The sequence below is a fragment of the Cucurbita pepo genome, chromosome LG12 (genome assembly GCF_002806865.2).
Source record: "Cucurbita pepo subsp. pepo cultivar mu-cu-16 chromosome LG12, ASM280686v2, whole genome shotgun sequence".
Lineage (NCBI taxonomy): Eukaryota > Viridiplantae > Streptophyta > Magnoliopsida > Cucurbitales > Cucurbitaceae > Cucurbita > Cucurbita pepo.
Genome location: NC_036649.1, coordinates 2,917,618 through 2,937,825, shown reverse-complemented (window position 1 = coordinate 2,937,825; position 20,208 = coordinate 2,917,618). Strand labels below are relative to the sequence as shown.

General features: G+C 33.6%; 1 protein-coding gene across 3 annotated transcripts; it reads left to right on the top strand.

Annotated features, from left to right (window-relative positions):
* Positions 1-2,907: 2,907 nt before the first annotated feature.
* LOC111807312 (probable acyl-activating enzyme 16, chloroplastic) lies at positions 2,908-18,758 on the top strand. Of its 3 annotated transcripts, none has more exons than XM_023692977.1 (18): positions 2,908-3,353; positions 6,388-6,579; positions 7,574-7,688; positions 8,468-8,555; positions 8,867-9,078; positions 9,818-9,936; positions 10,314-10,463; positions 11,343-11,410; positions 12,846-12,951; positions 14,583-14,741; positions 15,127-15,180; positions 15,258-15,338; positions 15,976-16,113; positions 16,685-16,844; positions 17,020-17,099; positions 17,209-17,354; positions 18,332-18,389; positions 18,489-18,758. In XM_023692977.1, exons 1-18 carry the CDS (start codon positions 3,168-3,170, stop codon positions 18,579-18,581), a joined length of 2,205 nt encoding a protein of 734 aa, XP_023548745.1. In that variant the 5' UTR covers positions 2,908-3,167; the 3' UTR covers positions 18,582-18,758. The 3 variants fall into 3 exon arrangements, with proteins under 3 accessions (XP_023548745.1, XP_023548747.1, XP_023548746.1); XM_023692979.1 differs by lacking the exon at positions 2,908-3,353 and adding an exon at positions 4,566-4,876; XM_023692978.1 differs by lacking the exon at positions 2,908-3,353 and adding an exon at positions 5,940-6,255.
* Positions 18,759-20,208: the final 1,450 nt, after the last annotated feature.

The window sequence follows — 20,208 nt, the reverse complement described above, 5'->3', positions numbered from 1 at the left end:
GCGTTTTACAATCGTGAGACTGACGGTGATATGTAATAGGTCAAAACAGACAATATCTGTTAGCGGTGGGCTTGGACTGCTACAAATAGTATTAGAGTCGGTCACCGGACGATGCAAGGCACTAATCGGAGTAGGGCTAGACCTTTTCTATAGTAGATATGTTTTAAAATCGTGAGGCTAGCGGCGATACGTAACGAGGTAAAAGGGACAATATCTGCTAGTGATAAAATATCATCGACCCAATAATAAAAAAATACGAGGGTGGCCTCAATTTCATGTAGTTTTTATTGGGCCTTATATGGGCTTGGGATTGGTTAACTAACTTGGACCTAACCCTTGGGCTTAACCATATCTCTTTCACTTCTTCACTCCCACAACCTTGCTCCCAATGCAACTATAGGAACGTTGTTTTCCATACCCAAAAAGTTTTCACCATCCTTGTTTCCTACTTGTTCTTGAAAAAAATAATAAATGGCCATCGAGGTCACACTTAGCCACGAGTTTCTAACCGGGAAACCCGACGAGTGGTACCAACCAACCCCCAAGTTCCACCTAGTTTGCTAAACTAGGAAGCTGAAAACTCGAACGTTATGGCAACGGGTATATTATCTATCTTTGGATTCTGTTTATGAGTGTTGTTTGGTTCTCATTCTATGTCTTCGTTCTTATGTGAAAACCCTAAGCAATTGAATCTAAGAACCCTTAGGGATATGCAAACCCTCCCACATCAATATGATTTCGTTTCAGCCCAAATTATATGAAACTCTCGGGAATTTGATTTGACAAGCTTATTGAAGAACATAGCTTTAGATATAAAATATTTAAGAACCCTAAAATAATAAGGAATCACCCAAGTAAAAGTAAGATATTGATGGATAAGAATCACGGTGTTCCAAATGTTCCAACTGGACCTATTACACGATCCAAGGCGAAGAAGATTCAACAAACATTCATTCTTCATCTACAAAATTGGATCGGCTCGGTTCAACCATCATTTCTAAAATTAGAAGCTAACACGATCCAAGGCGAAGAAAATTCAACAAACATTCATTGTTCATCTACAAAATTGGATCGCCTCGGTTCAACCATCATTTCTAAAATTAGAAGCTGATACCATTGACGAAGGACAATTGAATATTTGCACGGTTGAAGTTGGAAAACTTTAAAATGTCAACAACAGGGTTTGAACCTACACGAGTACAAAATTGGATCGGCTCGGTTCAACCATCATTTCTAAATGTCAACAACAGGGTTTGAATCTACACGAGTACAAAATTGGATCGGCTCGGTTCAACTATAATTTCTATTAGAAGCTGATACGATTGATAAAAGACAATTGAATATTTGCACGGTTAAAGTTGGAAAACTTTAAAACGTCTCTTGTCGTGAGACTATAAATACCCACAATATGTTAGGAAAAATCAGATTGGTGAATGAATGAAATTGAGATCTCGAATTGAGACGTTTTCCTTAGAAATTCGATCATCAATTTTGCCATTTCTAAGTTTCAAGCCATTCTTGTGGTAGAATTGCATCTGAGCCATTCAATCAAGCCTTGATCAAGTTAGATTGTGGAGTGACTCAATTTAGAACAAAGTTCCAAATCTTGGTTGTAGATCTTGGAGTAATCTAATTATAGCATTGTCTCTTTGGTTCATCCAAATTTCGTATAAGTAGGTGTTAATTACTTTGATTCAACGATTTTTGCTAAAACAAAAGCTTGGATGGTTGAGCTGAGAATTAAGGTTGTCTTATCACTAATTGCCTTGATAATCAAATAGTTAAGGAACGAAAACTTATTTGATCATCGAAAAAAAAACTTAGCTCTATGCTAAAAGAAAACACAAACTTAAACCTTTTAACTCCGAGACATTAATGATCTCTTACATTCTAAATAAAGAAATTTATTATCTCAAATATTTAATGTTAGATGGGAAGGAAGCATATGTGGTAAAGAGTGTGAAAATCTCTCTCTAGTATACACATTTTAAAACCATGAGGCTGACGACGATACGTAGCGGGCCAAAACGAACATTATCGGCTAGCGGTGAGTTTGAGCTATCATTTAAATTCCAAACCTTTAATTCTCGAGTATTTAACATGTACCCATGAAACAATATCCGACGATACATTTTGAGTTAGGTAGACAAGATATTTGAAATAATGGAATTCTTTAAATAACATTAATCCAAACAACCTCAATTCTCAACAAAAAAAATTGCCAACACAATATGTTTTGCCTTAATTGTCTCATAAAATCTTCCATTTTTTTGGTAATTTTGTAAATATTGTAAATATGATCGAGTTTCAACCGTAAAATTATTGTCCGTAAATTGCTGAATGACATTATAATTAAATTACAAGTTTAGTCCGTGAAAAGATTTTGAAAAAAATTTAAAATTTAAATCTAATAAATTATTAAAATTACGAGGTTAACAAATCATTTAACCTATTCAATTCGGGTTCAGAAATGCTAATCCAACCTATAAGGGTTGGGTTGGTCCGGATTGTCAGGTTGAATGTACACCCTTAGTTTAAACTGAAAAAAATAAGAGTGCGTGGGAAGAGATTTCTCCCTATTTATCACCGCTCCTAAGCTTATCCCGCTCTGTCATAAACGAACACGATTCTCTACAATGTTATGATATTGTCAACTTTGAGCATAAGCTCTCATCGCTTTGCTTTGAGCTTCCCAAGAAGGCCTCGTACCAATGGGTTAGTATTCCTCACTTATAACCATTCCCTAAATTAGTGGAGGTACGACTTCCATCATCCAACAATTATTAGATTTATGAAAGAAAATAGGAATTATCCCTTAATTTTTTTTTTAAAACAAATATTTTTATAGAAAATATATATAAAAAAATAAAAAATATTTTGTTCCAAGAATTGAAATAAGACGACGGAAAAGCTTCCGGCACCCTGAAAAACATGATGTCACGTGAAAGCGACAGCATTTGGATTAACTTCCTTCACCTACCAATGTTCTTCCTACTTCTTCGGAGTCTTCAATGATCCAATTTTCCACAATCTGTTCGTCACCTCTCTCGGTTTTGTTCTCTCTCACTCTGTGTTTCCATATGTTGTTTTAGATATAAACACACCAGAGGAACGATCTCTGTTTTACTTCAATTTATCTTGTTTTCTGTGCCATTTGGATATTGATTATGGCTATGGCGCTTCCCTTTACCTCCAGTCAACTCTCATGGAGATCTCCCGACTGTTCCCAATCTCTCCCTTTCCTCTTCTCTCGTTATCGCCTCACTGGTCCGTATTTGCTTAAAAGTTGCGTTGGGAGTGGAGCTCGGCGTTCAGCAAACCGTGATTGTCGAGTTTTTTGCCAATCTAATGAGGTAATTTGTGAAGTACCTTATGGATGTATGGATTGAGATTTAGGTTAGTGAGAATTAGTTGTGATTGGATAGGTCTTTCCTTGAATTTTAAGCTTCAATTATATTTGTTTTTGGTCGTTGTAGCAAGAAATTTCTTACTCATTTTTCCATTTTTGCGCTATAATTTCCTTTTGTGTGCCTAATTAAAGATCCCATGGGTGTCAGTTCTTATTAATTCTGGTCTCTGTGGTGGGGTTAGTGATACGGGAACGACAAAGAACAAGCTGTATTTATTTCTTGGATTACTGGTAGAAAGGAGATCAATAATGTTCTTTACGGCCAAAAGTTGATTTCTACCTACTTTTGATGGTTTTCCATTTTGCTGAGGATCTTGAGTTGATTTAGGTATAGCAATTGAAAATGGTATTTGGAACGAAATTGCTTTAAATAACTGGCTGGAATAATGTTTATTCTATAATTGTAGTCTTTAAGTAACTTCTTGCAATACGTGTTGTACTCTATTATTCACCTAACCTATTAAGTTTGGTGGGACTTTTGAAGAGGTGTGAGATGTTGTTAGCCTGTTCAAACTAGAAGTCTAAGTTCTGAGGGTGTTTGCTTACACAGTCAATATGATCTTCTTCGCAAGAGGAATAGTGAGACTCAAAGATCATATTTGTATTAGCTTCTCCTTTGCCTCTGTTTTTTGGAATGCCCTTATCCAAGCTTTTGGTATAATTGAACGGGTTGATTTCAAATTTGGCTATCAAATGAAATTCGACATGGTTGTTCAAACAAAATTTTCAAATCGTATTTGAATTTTTTGATGTTTATTTTTCTGGCTTTCTCTCATTTCCTCTTCCCTGTCCTTTTCTCCCTCTCGCTCTGACTTCCCCATTTCAGCTTCTTGGCTTTCTTGTTCCACCTTCCATCCCCCTTCTCCTTCCTTCATCATTCTGATACAAATTTTTAGGTTATTCGTACAAAAACTCCCTTTTGGCAGGACCACCCCCATACCCAATAACATTACCATTAATCTTCACACTATGTTGGTGGTCCACCCTAACCAGAAGCAGGAAATTCCCTTTGGAATAATATGGTCAAAATCTTCCTTTGGATCACATGGCTGGACAGAAATTATCACATCATTGGAAAAGAGAGTATATAATTCTACTTACTTGATCTTATTTTGTCTACAGAAGTCACTTGGTGCAAACTTGGGATTTTTTTTGTAACTACTCTCTTTCTTATATTTTTACCAATTGGAAGGCTTTGTAACCCCAGTTACCCTTTCGCGTTAAGAATGGCATCGAGAAACACCTAATCAATCTTATCAAAGGCTTTTTTCAACATTGAGCTTAATGCCGACCTCTTTCCTCTTTTTCCTTTTCCATTATCAATGAGTTCACTGGCTACGAGAGATGCATCGAGAATTTCTCTGCCAGTAACAAAGCAGACTGATACTCAATGATGGTAGAGGGAAGGACCATCTTGAGTCTCTATGAGAGGACTGTTGGCATGATTTTGTACATACAAGATATAAGGTTAATGAGTTTGTAGCCCCCCACAGATTTTGCTTCCGTTTTCTTGGGTATAAGGAAATATGTATTTCGTTGAGACTTTCTTTGATGATGTCATTACGAAAAAGTCTTGGAAAATTCTTTTGATATCAGGCTTAAGAATGTTTCAAACCTTTTCATAGAACTCTGCCGTGAAGCCGTTCAGACCGGTGTCTTATTAGAGCCCAAATCTTTAACCTCTTGCCAAATTTCCTCTTCCGTGAATTCTTTCTCTAATTCCAATGCCTGTTGGTGGGAAATAGGATTCCAATTGAGAGGGGTAGGTAGGAGTCTGAGACCCATCCTTTTTAGTGTTTAGCTTTTCATAGAATTTGATGAACTCGCTTTCAATCTATTGGTCAGTAAGTACTCTTCTGCCTTATGTATTGAGAATTTCCATAATGGTGTTTTTTTTCCTTCTTCTGGCAGCAACAGTACGGTGGAAGAAACTGGAATTGGTATTCCTTTCATATAACCATTTCATCTTACAACTCTGTTTCCACATGATTTTCTCTTGGATGGTTAAAGTCGTCACTTGAGCCTTGATTGAATTTCTTCGAGTAACTTAAACCGTCTGTATATCCTGTTTCCTCAATCTCATCCAAAGCAGCCAACTCCCTCAGCTACTGTTCTTTCCGTGTAGAGATGGAGCCATTTGTCTTTTTGTTCCATATTTTAATAGTACCTTTTAAGGCTTTTAATTTCTCGATAAATCTGTGTCCAGGCCAGCCTCTTAAAGGAGAGTTGATTGGGATAGTGGTCAGAAGTGTCAAATCTCTTATTAACCCAAAAGTTTAACCTGATGGGTTATGATAAATTTAATGATATGTAAACACTCTATCACTCCTCATTCGTGGGCTGTGATACCATGTTAAATTACTAATTAAACCTAAAAACTTAAGCTGATGGGTTAATGATAAATTTAATATTATGTTTAACACACTAGAAGGAAATTACGTTTTCAAGCCTTTTCACCAATTCATTAGGAAATCTCAAATTGAAGGATTTGGGAGAGGTACTTTAAGTGCTTTTAGGATTTCCAAAATCATTTTTGCTTGTCTGACAATACACTGCAGAAATTTTAGAAGTGCTTTTTTATTGGCTAAAATCATTTTTCGTATCTCCCATTAATATACCTGGATGGACCCTCTGAAGTATAAATGCTTCTTTAAGAAGTTCTTATCGATAAAGTGCTTCACATAAAAAATCACAATTCTTTAAAGTCATTCTAAACTCACTTGCAGTTGATAGAAATCGGCTTCCACGCCCTTAGTGATGGATTATGTATTCGAACTTTCATTTACCAGTTATTGAAACTATTAATTCCCTATATGACATCAAATTTTCATGATGTTTTGCCGGAGGTATCATGAATATCAATGCTTTATCTTAATTCATTCTCCCATTCTTCTTCGCGTGCTAAGATGTTTGCATTTTGATGTTATTATGCTATTTTCTTTAAACTTATTGATTTTTTTTCCTCCATTATAATGTAGACAGAGACATTGCAGTTAAGGAGATATTCTCCACTCCTCGAAAGTTCTTTCGTGCCAGGTAATAGTGCAACAGTATCTGATGACTGGCAAGCAGTTCCTGATATTTGGAGGTCTTCAGCAGAGAGGTATGGCGATCGGGTAGCATTAGTGGATCCATACCATAATCCTGCTTCAAAAATGACTTATAAGGAGGTCAACTTTCTATATTTCATCCATTTTCTTTTTTCTTACGGAAAATATGATCCTAATATTTGTTCCTTCTTACTTATCAGTTAGTTGAACTTGATATCATACTGTGGCTAAAATTTAGGACCTGTTCCATATTTTCAATTCTGCCCCAATAATTTAAATATTATAGTGGATTGTTGCTGGGGACTTAAGTCCTATAGATTGATGGCTGACCATCTCGTAGTTTTCACTGGGATATGAAATTACTTGTACAATAGCCCAAAAACACCTTGGATTTTATTACGTCTGAACCTTTTTCTTTTAACGTCATAAGCAGAATGGAATTTATAGCAATGTTTTGTTTGGATTTGGAAGCTTAAGAAAGATGTTAGATACAGTTTGTCAGTTGGTTAAGCAGGAGTAGAGCATAAATATGAGGATAAATGTTACACCACCTTGGACTTCCTGACTTCTGAACCTTTTTCTTTTAATTATAAATTTGAAAATAATTAATTCTATCACCTTTTATGCAATGAATAAGCGGGTAATTATGGCTATGAGTGAATAATGCATTCATACCCTTTTGTTAGTTATGAATTATTTGCTTGTTATTCAGCAAGTACTAATTAATTTTAAGATAAAGTAATGACGCTGAGTTTATATTTTGTATTATTACTTTAGTGAATCACTTGTGTCATTTATTATTATTATTATTTTGGAGATGACCAATGTGATTTAAATCATGAAATAACCATTTTAGTACTTATTTTCAAGATATTTCAAACTTGAAATTGAATTTGTCTTGTAACCATATTTTTATAGAAGCATAGAATTCTAGCTTCCCCAACATTCCTCACATATACCATGGGTTAAACCCTAAAGTCTGCTTCAGTCAGTGATTATTATTATTTTTGTTTTAGCAGGGAACCAACACGCCATCTTGTTTCTTATATTACTTTTAAATCTAACATGTACAAATATTTTATCGTATTTACATTTTAATTTTTTTAATTTTCAGTTAGAACAAAGTATCTTGAATTTCTCTGAAGGCCTTAGAGCCATTGGAATAAAGCCAGATGAAAAGATTGCACTCTTTGCTGATAATTCATGTCGATGGCTTGTTGCTGATCAAGGTATGTTTTGATTATAAAGAGTTATATTTAATTTTATTGCCTTGATATGTCATTAGCTAGTATACTGTTACCCTTTATTCCTTATTTTCCTTTCATCCTCTAGATTGATATATTATGTTCTTCTCCGGCCAAGGAGATAAGAATTCTCATTGCTACAAGAGGGGACCAAACAGGGATTCATATCCTTGTTATGCAGTAGAAAGAATGTACATTATAAATTTTCATCATGAATAACTGTTCAAGCAAAAATTAGTGTCCTCAAGTTGAAACCAAACTGTTTTTGAAGTAATAATGGGAAACCTAAAATCGTGATTGATTTCAGTTATACTGGTGAGACACTTGATCTGCATTCAGTTGGTATGTATATGCTATTTATGGATTATGGTCCCTCATTAGATTTCTTGTTTCCTTTTAGGCTTAGATTTTGAAGATCTTTTGTAGTAATTCTTTAGGAAGTATTTTGTATTGCTGGAGATCCTTCTTTAATTGGATTTCCTTTTGTGGGCTTGGTTTTTTGTGTGCCCTAGTGTTCTTTTAATTTTCTCAATGAAAGTTGTCATGAATTTTATTTTTTTGAAAAACTCAGAGTAAAATGTGGGCAAAAGTCAAAATTGAAGTTTGTATATGTTTGAAGCGAGCGATAAGTTCATCTAAATTTTGTCAGGGAAGGTCACATTTGTTTCATAGAAAATGTTTCAATCATTTAGGATTTGAAAACTGTCTTATTGGTAGTTTAGCTTCTACACTTTTTCCTTATATTTTTTATCATTTGGATTCAGGTATTATGACAATGGGAGCAATTAATGTTGTTAGAGGTTCAAGATCATCTAGTGAGGAGCTGTTGCAAATATACAATCACTCTGAAAGGTTTGTTTGAAGCCTAATTCAGTCAAGAGTCAGAAGTATTTACATTATTCTATATACAGAGTCTGCTTTAGTTTGATCATTATTTTATATTAAAGACGTGGATGCCACACACATCAATTTCTAAAAAAATAGGGCAATGATACATAAAATTGGTTCCTATTTAGTTTGGTTAATTTTTCCTTTTTTCATTTCTTTACAAATTGCTTTACCATAGTCTTATGTTACTGAGACAGTAACGGTTTTAATGTCAACTATTTTTCCTTATAAACTATATCATATACATTAAATGATTCTACTTTTATTCTTCACAGTGTAGCATTAGTTGTGGACAACCCTGAATTGTTCAATCGAATTGTAGAAACATTCCATTTGAAGGCATCCATGAGATGTGTCATTCTTCTATGGGGAGAAAAATCTAGCCTGGCTCATGAGGGAATGGATGGCATTGCAGTTTTTGATTACAATGACATCGTGGATATGGGACAAAAGTGTCGTAAAGTTATGCTTGATTCTCATGATGCTAGTAAGTTGTTTAGCTTTTTGTCAAGAAATTCGGACTCAGAAATCATAGCAGGTTTTACTGTTTGATCTCTTTGAACTTAGTCCTGTTCATATTTTTAAGAATCTAAGATGACATCCCATCTCTCTATTTTGAGGCCTGAGGGTTTGTAATTTAAAGGTTAACAGACATCAAAAGAAGGGATCCTGGTGTAAACTTGAGCTAAAAGAGTATTATATCTACTTTGCATAAATTGTTTGGATGTCTTTAGAAAGACAAGATCTGGCCATCTTATTGTTCTCATTCTTGAAATCACTAGTTTAAACTTAGTGTTTTAAAATAACTAGGCATTTTTGTCCTTTAAAAACCTTATCAACATTTTGTGTAACTCTTTGGACAATCTAGTGTAGGTTCTAGTTGGCAGGAAAAAATAAATCGTTGGCAACCTATTAATGTTGTATCTTTCGGCCTCTACCTTTCTTTTCATTCAGTCGATCTACCAAGTGAACTTGAAATTTTCCCTCTATTTTTCTTGATAAATAGATTTAGTTTTCATGCCATCCAATCTGTTCAAAGTTGTCTAGGTAACAAGCTTGACAAAAACTTTATTATTTCTGTTTCTTTTTCCTTTCTGCGAAGGCTATCATTTTGCCATAATAAATCTAATCTTGCACATCTAAAATGCTCAAACTTTACTTGGTACTTGGTTACCTCCAAATCCCATTTCTCTATCTTTTAATTTTCTCATGGAACTGATCCACAGAGCAGCATTATACATATGAAGCTATCAGCTTGGATGATATTGCTACACTTGTATATACAAGTGGCACAACTGGAAACCCTAAAGGTGTCATGCTTACCCATCGAAATTTATTGCACCAGGTTTGTTTGATTACTCTCGTTCAGTTGTTTTTGTAGTACGAGGCTACTGGAACCATAATTCTCACTACATATTTGATGCTTTGTATTCATTAATCTGTTTATGAGTTTGGTGTTTATGTTTGATTGCCGCGTATTCTTATGTTTAGGCAGTTATGTCGGGGCTTATTAAAGTTCTAAAAGTCTTATTAAAGAATTTGTTTAATGATCTTTTAATATATTCTTTTTCATTAATCTATCTATGACTTATGTGTGTGTGTGTGAGATATTATATATTATAAAATTTCTGTTCTTTTAAAGTCCAATATTTTCTTACAATTGATTTCACTAAAATGTGATATCTTCTCAATGGCTGCTTTGTATGTCAAAACATTTTTCAGATAAAGAATTTGTGGGATGTAGTGCCTGCTAAAGTTGGGGATAAATTTCTAAGTATGCTTCCACCTTGGCATGCATACGAACGGGCTTGTGAATATTTCATATTTACATTTGGAGTGGAGCAAGCTTACACAACAATAAGAAACTTAAAGGTACCTTTCCACTGCTTAAGATTGTGTAACTGCCCGTGAGCTTTACAATGATCATTCTCTTGGGGATTTTGGTTGTTTAGTGAGAAAATATTGCTAAAAATTTAGATGTTTTGTTCCAGTAGAGGGGTGTTAAAAAGATTGTGGAAGAACTCGATCAACCCAATCTAACCTATACAATGTGGGTTGGGTTAGATTTAAATAAGTTAAAATTTTATGGGTTAGATTGGTTCATGGATTCGTTCAAATGAGTTTTTGTCGAACCGAATCATTCGTTCAAATGAGTTTTGGTTGAACCGAATCAACTCGAACTTGTTATTAACAATAATAAAAATTTCTTACGGCACAATTGTATACATATATTTATTTTAGTCGTTGCGTTTTGGTTCGGTTCTCCCTTTTTCCTTCATATTTTTGGGTTCAGTTTTAGTTTGGCACTCAAAGCACGCTGAATCGAACCAATTACATCCCTAACCATTTGACTTTTTATATTTTATTTTTGAAAATTGTGCTTGTTTCTTTACCATTTCCTTACCATGGTTTCATCTTTTAAGGAAAAATATTAGGATTCATAGTCAAATTCCAAAAACAATCACTTCTTAGAAATTACTTTTTTACTTTTCAATACTTCGGTTGGATTTTGAATCGTCCCTAAAAAGTGGATAACAAAACAAAAAATGCATAGGTGGAAATAATATTTATAAACTTACTTTTCGATACCCAAGAACTAAATGGTTATTATAGGACTTTTTTTGTTTATTTATTTTTATTTTTATTTTATGAGAAACATGCATTCCTTCAATTCATTGAAATGTAAAATTACAATTATACTGGAAATATGATTGTCTTTTTTTTTTAACTCCTCCCATTTGAGTTTGTTAGGACGATCTTCGTCAATATCAACCAGACTACTTGATTTCTGTTCCATTGGTGTACGAAACACTATACAGGTACTTGGGGTCTCTCTGCCTCGTTGATATATTTAATATTATTTTTCTTGGAATTGTAAATTAGAAGTTAAATGATTTTGTTGAATTGCTTGAACTTTTAGGGATCTTTAGTGCATATTCCAAAATAGTTTTAGGTTAAATTACAGCTTCAATCTTTCAAGTATCTAAACTTTCAGTTTGAGATTAATAGGTCCCAAAATATTTAAAATATCTAATAAGTCCCTTAAATTTAAATGTGTTTCAGATTGGGGTACCGGACGTATTTGACATTTGTAAAAATTAGTTGATCTATTAGATATAATTTTTTTTTTAATCTACTGGACCCTAATTAAAATTTTAGGCACCTAGTGGACACTATTGAAAGTTCAAAGACCTATTACACACTCTGCAGAATTCAGAGACTTCTGGGCACAAAATTGAAAGTTTAGACTCCTTTTTAAAGTTTATGGTCAAAATAGACTCAAACTTGAAAGTTCAAGGACTAAACTTATAATTCAACCATACTTTTATTATCTATTTTCCTCCTATTTTTATCATATGGTATTAAATTTCTATAATTAAAGGTGATTAATTTTAAGACATATCACATATATTAGCCCAAACAGATTACATAATCAGGGTTTTCCATACTCCAAATGTAATAGTAAAGAGCATTAATGGCTTTTCCCAAAAATGAAAAGTTTGAAACATCTCCATGAAATTTGTTTAATGACATTCTTTAAGATTTTGTCAGTAATACTGTCAAATGTAGGTGCTTATGAATCTCCCAAACTTTTAATTTCTTTTGATATCTCTTGCTTGTTAAAGCGTCACTTCATCTAGCCGTCTTTTATATACATCAAAGAAATATAATTAGTATTTCCTCTTCCATCTCCTTGTTCTTCACTCTACTAAACCCTTCTTTTATAGCTAACTCCAAAATGTCATTCATTCTTTTTTTTTTTTTTTTTTTTTACTAGACAAGCGAAAAAAGACGAGTTCTTATCTCCTCTTTTTACCCCATTAGGCTCTACTTTTGCACACGTCATATAGTTCTCTTTTTCCACTCTTTCCTTGGTTCTTTCTCCTCTTCTGTTAAAGGTCTCCTTTTCTTCCTTTAGGTCTAAGCTGTTTATATTTTCCTCTAGGCTTCCCTTCAAGAAAGAATACTGCCTTAGTTTTCTTGGCATTATGTTTTAATTTCTCCAAATTTCTTAGCTTTTTTATTAGAATATTTGGTCGAAGTACCCCTCATTTTTACGTTTCATGGAACTTGTTCCAAGTTGTTGGCTGTCTTGGCCATACGGTTATTAACATTCTCTTTCCATATATCCTACCCTTGTTGTCTTAGTTATATGTTCAGATGGCTCTTCATGGTTTTATGATCTCATGATTCTCCCAGCCATATGTCTGTGTGTATATACATGTATATTAATTATACTCTGCCTTTTTCCAGTGGAATTCAGAAGCAAATATCAGCAAGCTCAAATGCACGTAAGCTTCTTGTGCTTGCATTCATGAAGGTCAGCTTAGTTTATATGAAGCTGAAGAGGATCTACGAGGTTTGGGATTGGAACTTCTTTGCCATCAAACTGTTTTTAACTACATTCTTAATTCTTGTTCATACAAATCACTTTGGGAGGGGAAATCCTCTATTCTTTCAGGGGAAACCTTAGATATTCTATTAGGAACTCTCACGCTGACCCTCCGTTAACATTTCTATGAAATTAGCAATATTCCTAGAACTGGACTAAAACGTAAAATCTTGCTCTCATTATCAAATTAATTAGGGATGCATAGCAATTTTTCCAGATTTAAGTTGATTAGTGGTGTATTCACATCAACAAGTACTTGTGTAATCAAGGTTTCCATCTCTAAATTATGAGAACAGCATAATAGTTGGCTTTAGTTTATTTTCCTAATTCATTTCAATGTCAACGACCAGACAGTATGGGATATTCCGTTGTTACTTCTGCAAAATTGGATTTTATTTGCAGTTACTGTTACTTCTTTTTTTTCTTTTTTTTCCCCTTCTTCCTTTAATTTGATTTAGTTTCTTATTAAAAAAAAAAAAAAAAAAAAAAAAAAAAAAAAAAAAAAAAAAAAAANACAATTAAACAAGTGGATGAAGCTTCTCTTCTAGTGATTTTTTCTTTGTCTATTCTGACTAATCAAACTCAGTCTACTTATTACTTTTCCTTTCTATAGTTTCCTTATTGCGTACTAATTGTTCTTTTCACCTACATTTCCTTTTTCTTTTTCCTCTGTGGGTGTTTTCTGACAGTTTTAACGTCTTTATACACTCTTTATTTGGATATTTTTATGACATGATTTTTTTTTTGTCGCACATATTCCATTTATGATATATTTTATTCATAAAGTGATCAATCATGTCAAAAATGAAGAAGAAAACTACCCGTAATTGCTAGCATTCTAATTTACGTGCCTGACATGTCATGGACACAACTTTATGCTTCATAGACAAAATTTTCTTTAGAACAAGTTTTGGATCGACAGACTCAATCTGAGAAGATGGCTTTTTTCAGTTTGTATTATCTTATGAATATTGTCACCAAACATCTTATTTTTATTTGGGTACCTTGGAAACTGTTATANGGGGGGGGGGGGGGGGGGGGTGTTTGGGAACTTGGTGCTAATTTCTCCTCTAGCGACATTTTTTATTACGACCTATGGAGGTCTAATATGTAGTTACAGCACTCAGTTCACTCATGATTTTGACGCACTATATTTGCATGAACGATGTTCCCTCTGAAAAAAGAATTGCTTGAAAGAAATTCCATACAATAAGTGTGCCTAAAACATTTGAAAATCATTTTAATATACATTTAAGGACTGGACGTCTGTCTTTATTTAATACAATTAAACAAGTGGATGAAGCTTCTCTTCTAGTGATTTTTTCTTTGTCTATTCTGACTAATCAAACTCAGTCTACTTATTACTTTTCCTTTCTATAGTTTCCTTATTGCGTACTAATTGTTCTTTTCACTATATATATATATATATATATATATATATATATATATATAGGACATCTTGTCGTATTTCTCATTTTTTTTCTTCTTTCTTTAATTCGATTTAGTTTCTTATTTTAAAAAAAAATATATATATTCATTCTTACTGAGACCTAGTTACATATAATCTACTATTTTATGATTTCATGTTTTTCCCTCAGGGAACCTATCTAACAAGAAGCGAGGTTCAACCTTCTCATATTGTATCTGCATTGGACTGGTTATTTGCAAGAACGGCTGCTGCAATATTGTGGCCAATTCATATGCTGGCAAAAAAATTAGTCTATAGCAAAGTTCAATCTGCAATTGGCATATGGAAGGTCTTCTTCTTTCTTTGATTCAATAAATTCCTTATAACTTGCATGCATAACTTAATCGTTGTGTGTGTGTGTGTGGGGGGGGGNATTCATAAAGTGATCAATCATGTCAAAAATGAAGAAGAAAACTACCCGTAATTGCTAGCATTCTAATTTACGTGCCTGACATGTCATGGACACAACTTTATGCTTCATAGACAAAATTTTCTTTAGAACAAGTTTTGGATCGACAGACTCAATCTGAGAAGATGGCTTTTTTCAGTTTGTATTATCTTATGAATATTGTCACCAAACATCTTATTTTTATTTGGGTACCTTGGAAACTGTTATATTTGTTGACAAGGCTCTTGAGATTTGAAGGATAACTAACCTTCTCTAGAATCTGCAGGCAGGCATAAGTGGAGGGGGCAGTTTACCTTCACATGTTGATCTTTTTTTTGAGGTCAGATGCTTAAATACGTTTGATAATTATTATCAAATTTCTTTGCTTACAATTTATATGATCAAGCATTCTTTCAGGCAATTGGCATTACAGTGCAGAATGGTTATGGTTTAACAGAATGTTCTCCTGTAATTGCTGCTCGACGACCTACCTGCAATGTAAGAAACGTCAAAAAGTCAATCTCTATGGATGGATATCGTACTTCTGCATATTAATTTCATTTTATCTGGAACAATATACATTATAATATTCTAAGTAGCTTTCTAATTGGATGCCATCCTCGTATAAAACATACATATTTTAGTAAAATTTAGAGTGTGATGGCAATAGTTTGACAGAGTAATAACAAATTTTTTCCATGGAAATTTTGAGATTCCATACGAGCATCGTCTAACCGTTATAGATCATCTGCTGCTTGTATCTACTCTTCTTTGTTATGGATATAAATCAGTATCATATTGGGTTGAAGTGATGCCAACCCTTTAATATTAGCAACCATCGGTGGTCATTTCCCCTGTTTCATAGTTGGAAGCTGCCCTTGTAAATTTCAAACTAGCAGCTTTTATTGTTCTGGCTATGAAATGGCTTTAGAACATTGTAATGACCTTTCTACCTGTGGACTAGAATACAACATACAACTCTGATGTCTTTAAATCAATTCTTTAAGAAGGTATATTATGTACTTCTCGACTCCTGTGCTAAGATTAGTTTTGCTATTTGCTTCATTTTGTTTTCGAACTTTTCTACACCTATTGGCAGATTATATGACAATTATGCAGATTTTAACTTTTAAAGGTTCTTGGTTCGGTTGGACATCCAATTCGGCATACAGAGTTTAGGATTGTAGATATGGAAACAGGAGATGTTCTCCCACCTGGATCAAGAGGCATTGTTGAAGTTAAGGGACCTCAAGTGATGAAAGGTTACTATAAGGTATTTTCACGTCTGAATCACCTATAATGAACACTTCAAAATCCTTGTGTTGTAATGTTTTTCATTAATATCAAATTCATCCAATAATTATTAGATCCTACAACTATATATATACCATAAATGATCTCGTAGTTCAAAATTTTGATATTTCTTAAGAACTGTTATGTCGTGCAGCTCTATAGTTGAACTTCTCTTTTATGGAGATCACTTATATGCACATCTGTAATTATTTTTCCAGGAATATATAGGAGTAGGTGCTGTTATCTCCTGTATATGAATTAGTATAGTTTTACTTACTAATTATATTAATTAGTGTAAATATAAAATACAATCCTTAAGGCATTAAATTAACGACAAGAAAGAACTGGATATAATTATTATGTCCAGATTTTATCCGTAGTAAATTGCTAGGTCACATATGCTTTAACCCTCTCCCATCCAAAAATGAAGGGGAAAACACCCTTCCAGTACTGAATTTCCTTCTGTACGTGAAAAATATTGCTCATTAAGTTTTAAATTCACTAGACTAATTATAGTTTTAACAAATAATTTTCATTTGATTTGATATCAGAATTCATCTGCCACACAACAAGTCTTGCACGAAGAGGGTTGGTTTAGCACTGGGGATATCGGGTGGATTGCTCCTCACCATTCGATAGGCCGGAGTCGTCGTTGTGGAGGTGTAATTGTTCTTGATGGGCGGGCAAAAGATACTATAGTTCTCTTAACAGGTAAAAAGCTCATAAAGTGTATTAATCTTTGAGGAAGAAAAAATATTTCAGTTCTTTTGTCCCCTTCATGTATTTCAGAAGTCTAAGAGCTTTCTGTTAAGATATTTTATCTCATTGAAAACTCTGGTCAACAGTTTTATAACCATTTCAAATTTATCTTTCTTGGTGAAAATAGGTGAAAATGTTGAACCAACAGTGCTTGAGGAAGCTGCCATGAGAAGTAGTCTCATACAACAAATTGTGGTTATTGGCCAGGTGGAGTTATAACATCTCATGTCATATATCATATCCGTGTATTGACTAGTCTGCTTTCCTTGACTACTTTTTTTGTGAATTTCTTGTACCATTACTTTACATAATCCAGGATCAACGACGGCTAGGAGCGATTATAGTTCCGAATGAGGAAGAAGTATTATCTGCAGCAAGGAAATTGTCTGTTGCAGATTCAAGTACAGCTGATTTTAGCAATCAAACATTGAAAAATCTGATTTACAGTGAAGTGAGAAAATGGTGAGACTTCATTTCTTCCCTAAGTTATTAACGTTTCCTATTTTCATCTTATACCTGGTTAACAATAGCTACCCAATATTTGTGGGTTTTAAATGTAATGGGTTTGTAACAACTTAAGTCCACCGTTAGCAGATATTGTTCTTTTTAGGCTTTTCCTTTCGGACTTACCCTCCAGGTTTTTAAAACACGTATGCTAGGGAGAGGTTTTCACACCCTTATAAAGAATGCTCCGTTCCCTTTTGCAACTGATGTGGGATCTCACAATTCACCCCCCCTTCAGGACCTAGCGTCCTCATTGGCACTCGTTCATCTCTCTGATCGATGTGAGATCTCACAATTCACCCCCCTTCAAGGCCTAGCATCCTCACTGGCACACCGTCCGGTGTCAGGCTCTGATACCATTTGTAACAGCCCAAGCCCATTGCTAGCATATATTGTTCTCTTTGGGCTTTCCCTCCAAATTTTTAAAACGCGTCTGCTAGGTAAAGGTTTTCGCACCCTTAAAAAGAAGGCTTTGTTCCCCTCTCCAACTGATGTGGGATCTCACTGTGTCTGGAAATATACGTACCCATANAGTAGTCGAGGGGAAGGTTGTTGGTTCTTTTAGGTAGTTGTTCAACATTATATCTCATCATACGTACCCATATTTTTCCGCCGCGTCGTACATTTCATGTCGTTACCTTTTGTCCTATTCGATTTGTCTAGATGTGATCCAAGCAGGTCCAAGTGTTGAAACAACGTCTCCCAATACAAGATTTTAGTAAATAACCAAATATAACATTAACCATTCGCAAGTATATTCCCAATCAGAAGTATATTTGCTAAGAAGCACGTCAATGTAAACCTTATGTTTTTCAATTCCTATTCATATTTGTGATTTTCCCATGTTTATCATTAACCATTGACTAAGTTTTTAGTCTAGTTCTGAGAAGAACGAAAGATCATCGATAGCAATATAATATTTTGATTTCATGCAGGACTTCAGAATGTCCATTTCAAATTGGACCAATCCTCATTGTCAATGAACCATTCACAGTATGAAACTCTTGCTCACCATCATCATCTGATTTTGATATCTAAAAACTTGCACTTTTGCCAATCCTTTCATTGACTTCTAAATGTTTTGTATTGTAGATCGACAACGGTTTAATGACCCCTACAATGAAGGTTCGAAGAGACAAAGTTGCTGGTTATTACAAGAACGAAATTGAGAACCTTTTCAAGTAACTTGGGAGATTTTAAGTTAAGTCAAAGTTATGTTCATTTTCAGGTAAACAAAGCATAATAAATTTACAGGCAATAAGTTCTATTAGTCTCTGGCTTGGACAAAAGCTTTGAGATTATCCTGTTTATGAAACTCTTACCATTTTAACTCTTACATAAATCATTGGATTTCCTTTCTAAGTTTGTCACATGGAAAACGATCGACGAGAGGATGGCTTCTCTCTCACGGATAAATTACTTCTCTGCATTAATATTTTCCCGTAAAACCCGACATGTTCGATTTCCAACCACTTTTAAACGAGAAAAGAGAACTACCCTCTAAGCTTAAGTATTCCTCGATGACTTATAGGATACAAGTAACTCGAGGGACAGGCCAAAAGAATCTTGTTTAGGGGTGAATTAGATAACTCGTGATCTAGTGTTGGTGCTATGATTGCAATTAAGCCTATGGTGTGTTTAGTTTATGATTTGGTAATGTAATGTATTAAGAAACAATAAAAATAATAGATTCTTTTAGAAAAGTGTTTGGTTATGTTTCAATTTTTATTGATAAATGAGAATAAGATAATTGACTTTGTGAGTTTTCTTTCATGGAATTGGTTTTGGACCACCTAATCAACACTTAATTATATGGGTTTTCAAATTAAGTAATGTAATTTAATTTTCTTACAAGATTAGGTGAGGTGTCTAATCTAACCCGAACATTCATGGGAATATATAAATAGACAGTTATGCTTGTAGTTTTACTTCTATTAAAATTATATATATAGTTCATTTTTCATGTTTGTTTCAGTTTGGTTCCGTTCTTGAACTTTCAAGTTTGTGTCTATTTAGTCCTACTTTATAAAATGTTTAGTATGTTTTTAAGTGTTTACTTGTGTATAATAAGTGATACTTGAGGCGGTTCGGAATTTTAAAACGTATAGTTTGAGTTAGGGTTTTGTAAGCATGCCTAAAGTTGAGACGTTTCAAGATTAACCTAGATATTTCTAGTCGAATTAGGTCATCTAATTGACTTCTATTTGGTAAAAATGTTGGGCGCGTGCCAATTTTGTCTTAGACGGACTGATAGTCGTGTCATGTTCTAGGCTTGATTTCACCTACAACATTATTTTCGTCCCATTAAATTTTAATTAATTTTATAATATTAATTATACTACCATGAAATCAATTTTTTTTTAAAATGTTTTTTTGCTTCCACACTTTTTAAAGGTAACAATAATGGGTTGAAAGATGGGGCATTGATGGGAAAAGATATGGCCTTTGATGAACATAAAAGTTATTTTTGTGATTTTTGGGTGTTCAATTATTACCAATTTCTTTCACAAAATTAGAAACAAAATATTTTGTGCTTGAATTTTCAACCCACTACTCATTATAAACTATTGAATAATAACGCTAAAAAATAAAAAAAATAAAAAAAAAACTCATCTTTAAGATTTTGTCATTATCTAATTATTTTCAAATTGATTTATTCAACAATAAAAAAAATAATGATAGCGAAAAAGAAAAAAAAAAAACATATTTAACTATTTTTTTCCACCTAGTTATTGTCGAAATTAAAAAAAATGGTAAAAAAAAAAACATTTTATTCCGTTATATATCTTAAAATATAGAATTAATAATTAGA

Coding starts and splice junctions, on each gene's coding strand:
- LOC111807312 (XM_023692977.1), top strand. CDS start 3,168: ATGGCTATGGCGCTTCCCTTTACCTCCAGTCAACTCTCATGGAGATCT. Junction 12,952..14,582: donor AGCTGAAGAGGATCTACGAG/GTTTGGGATTGG, acceptor TTTTTCCCTCAG/GGAACCTATCTAACAAGAAG. Junction 15,339..15,975: donor CTCGACGACCTACCTGCAAT/GTAAGAAACGTC, acceptor TAACTTTTAAAG/GTTCTTGGTTCGGTTGGACA.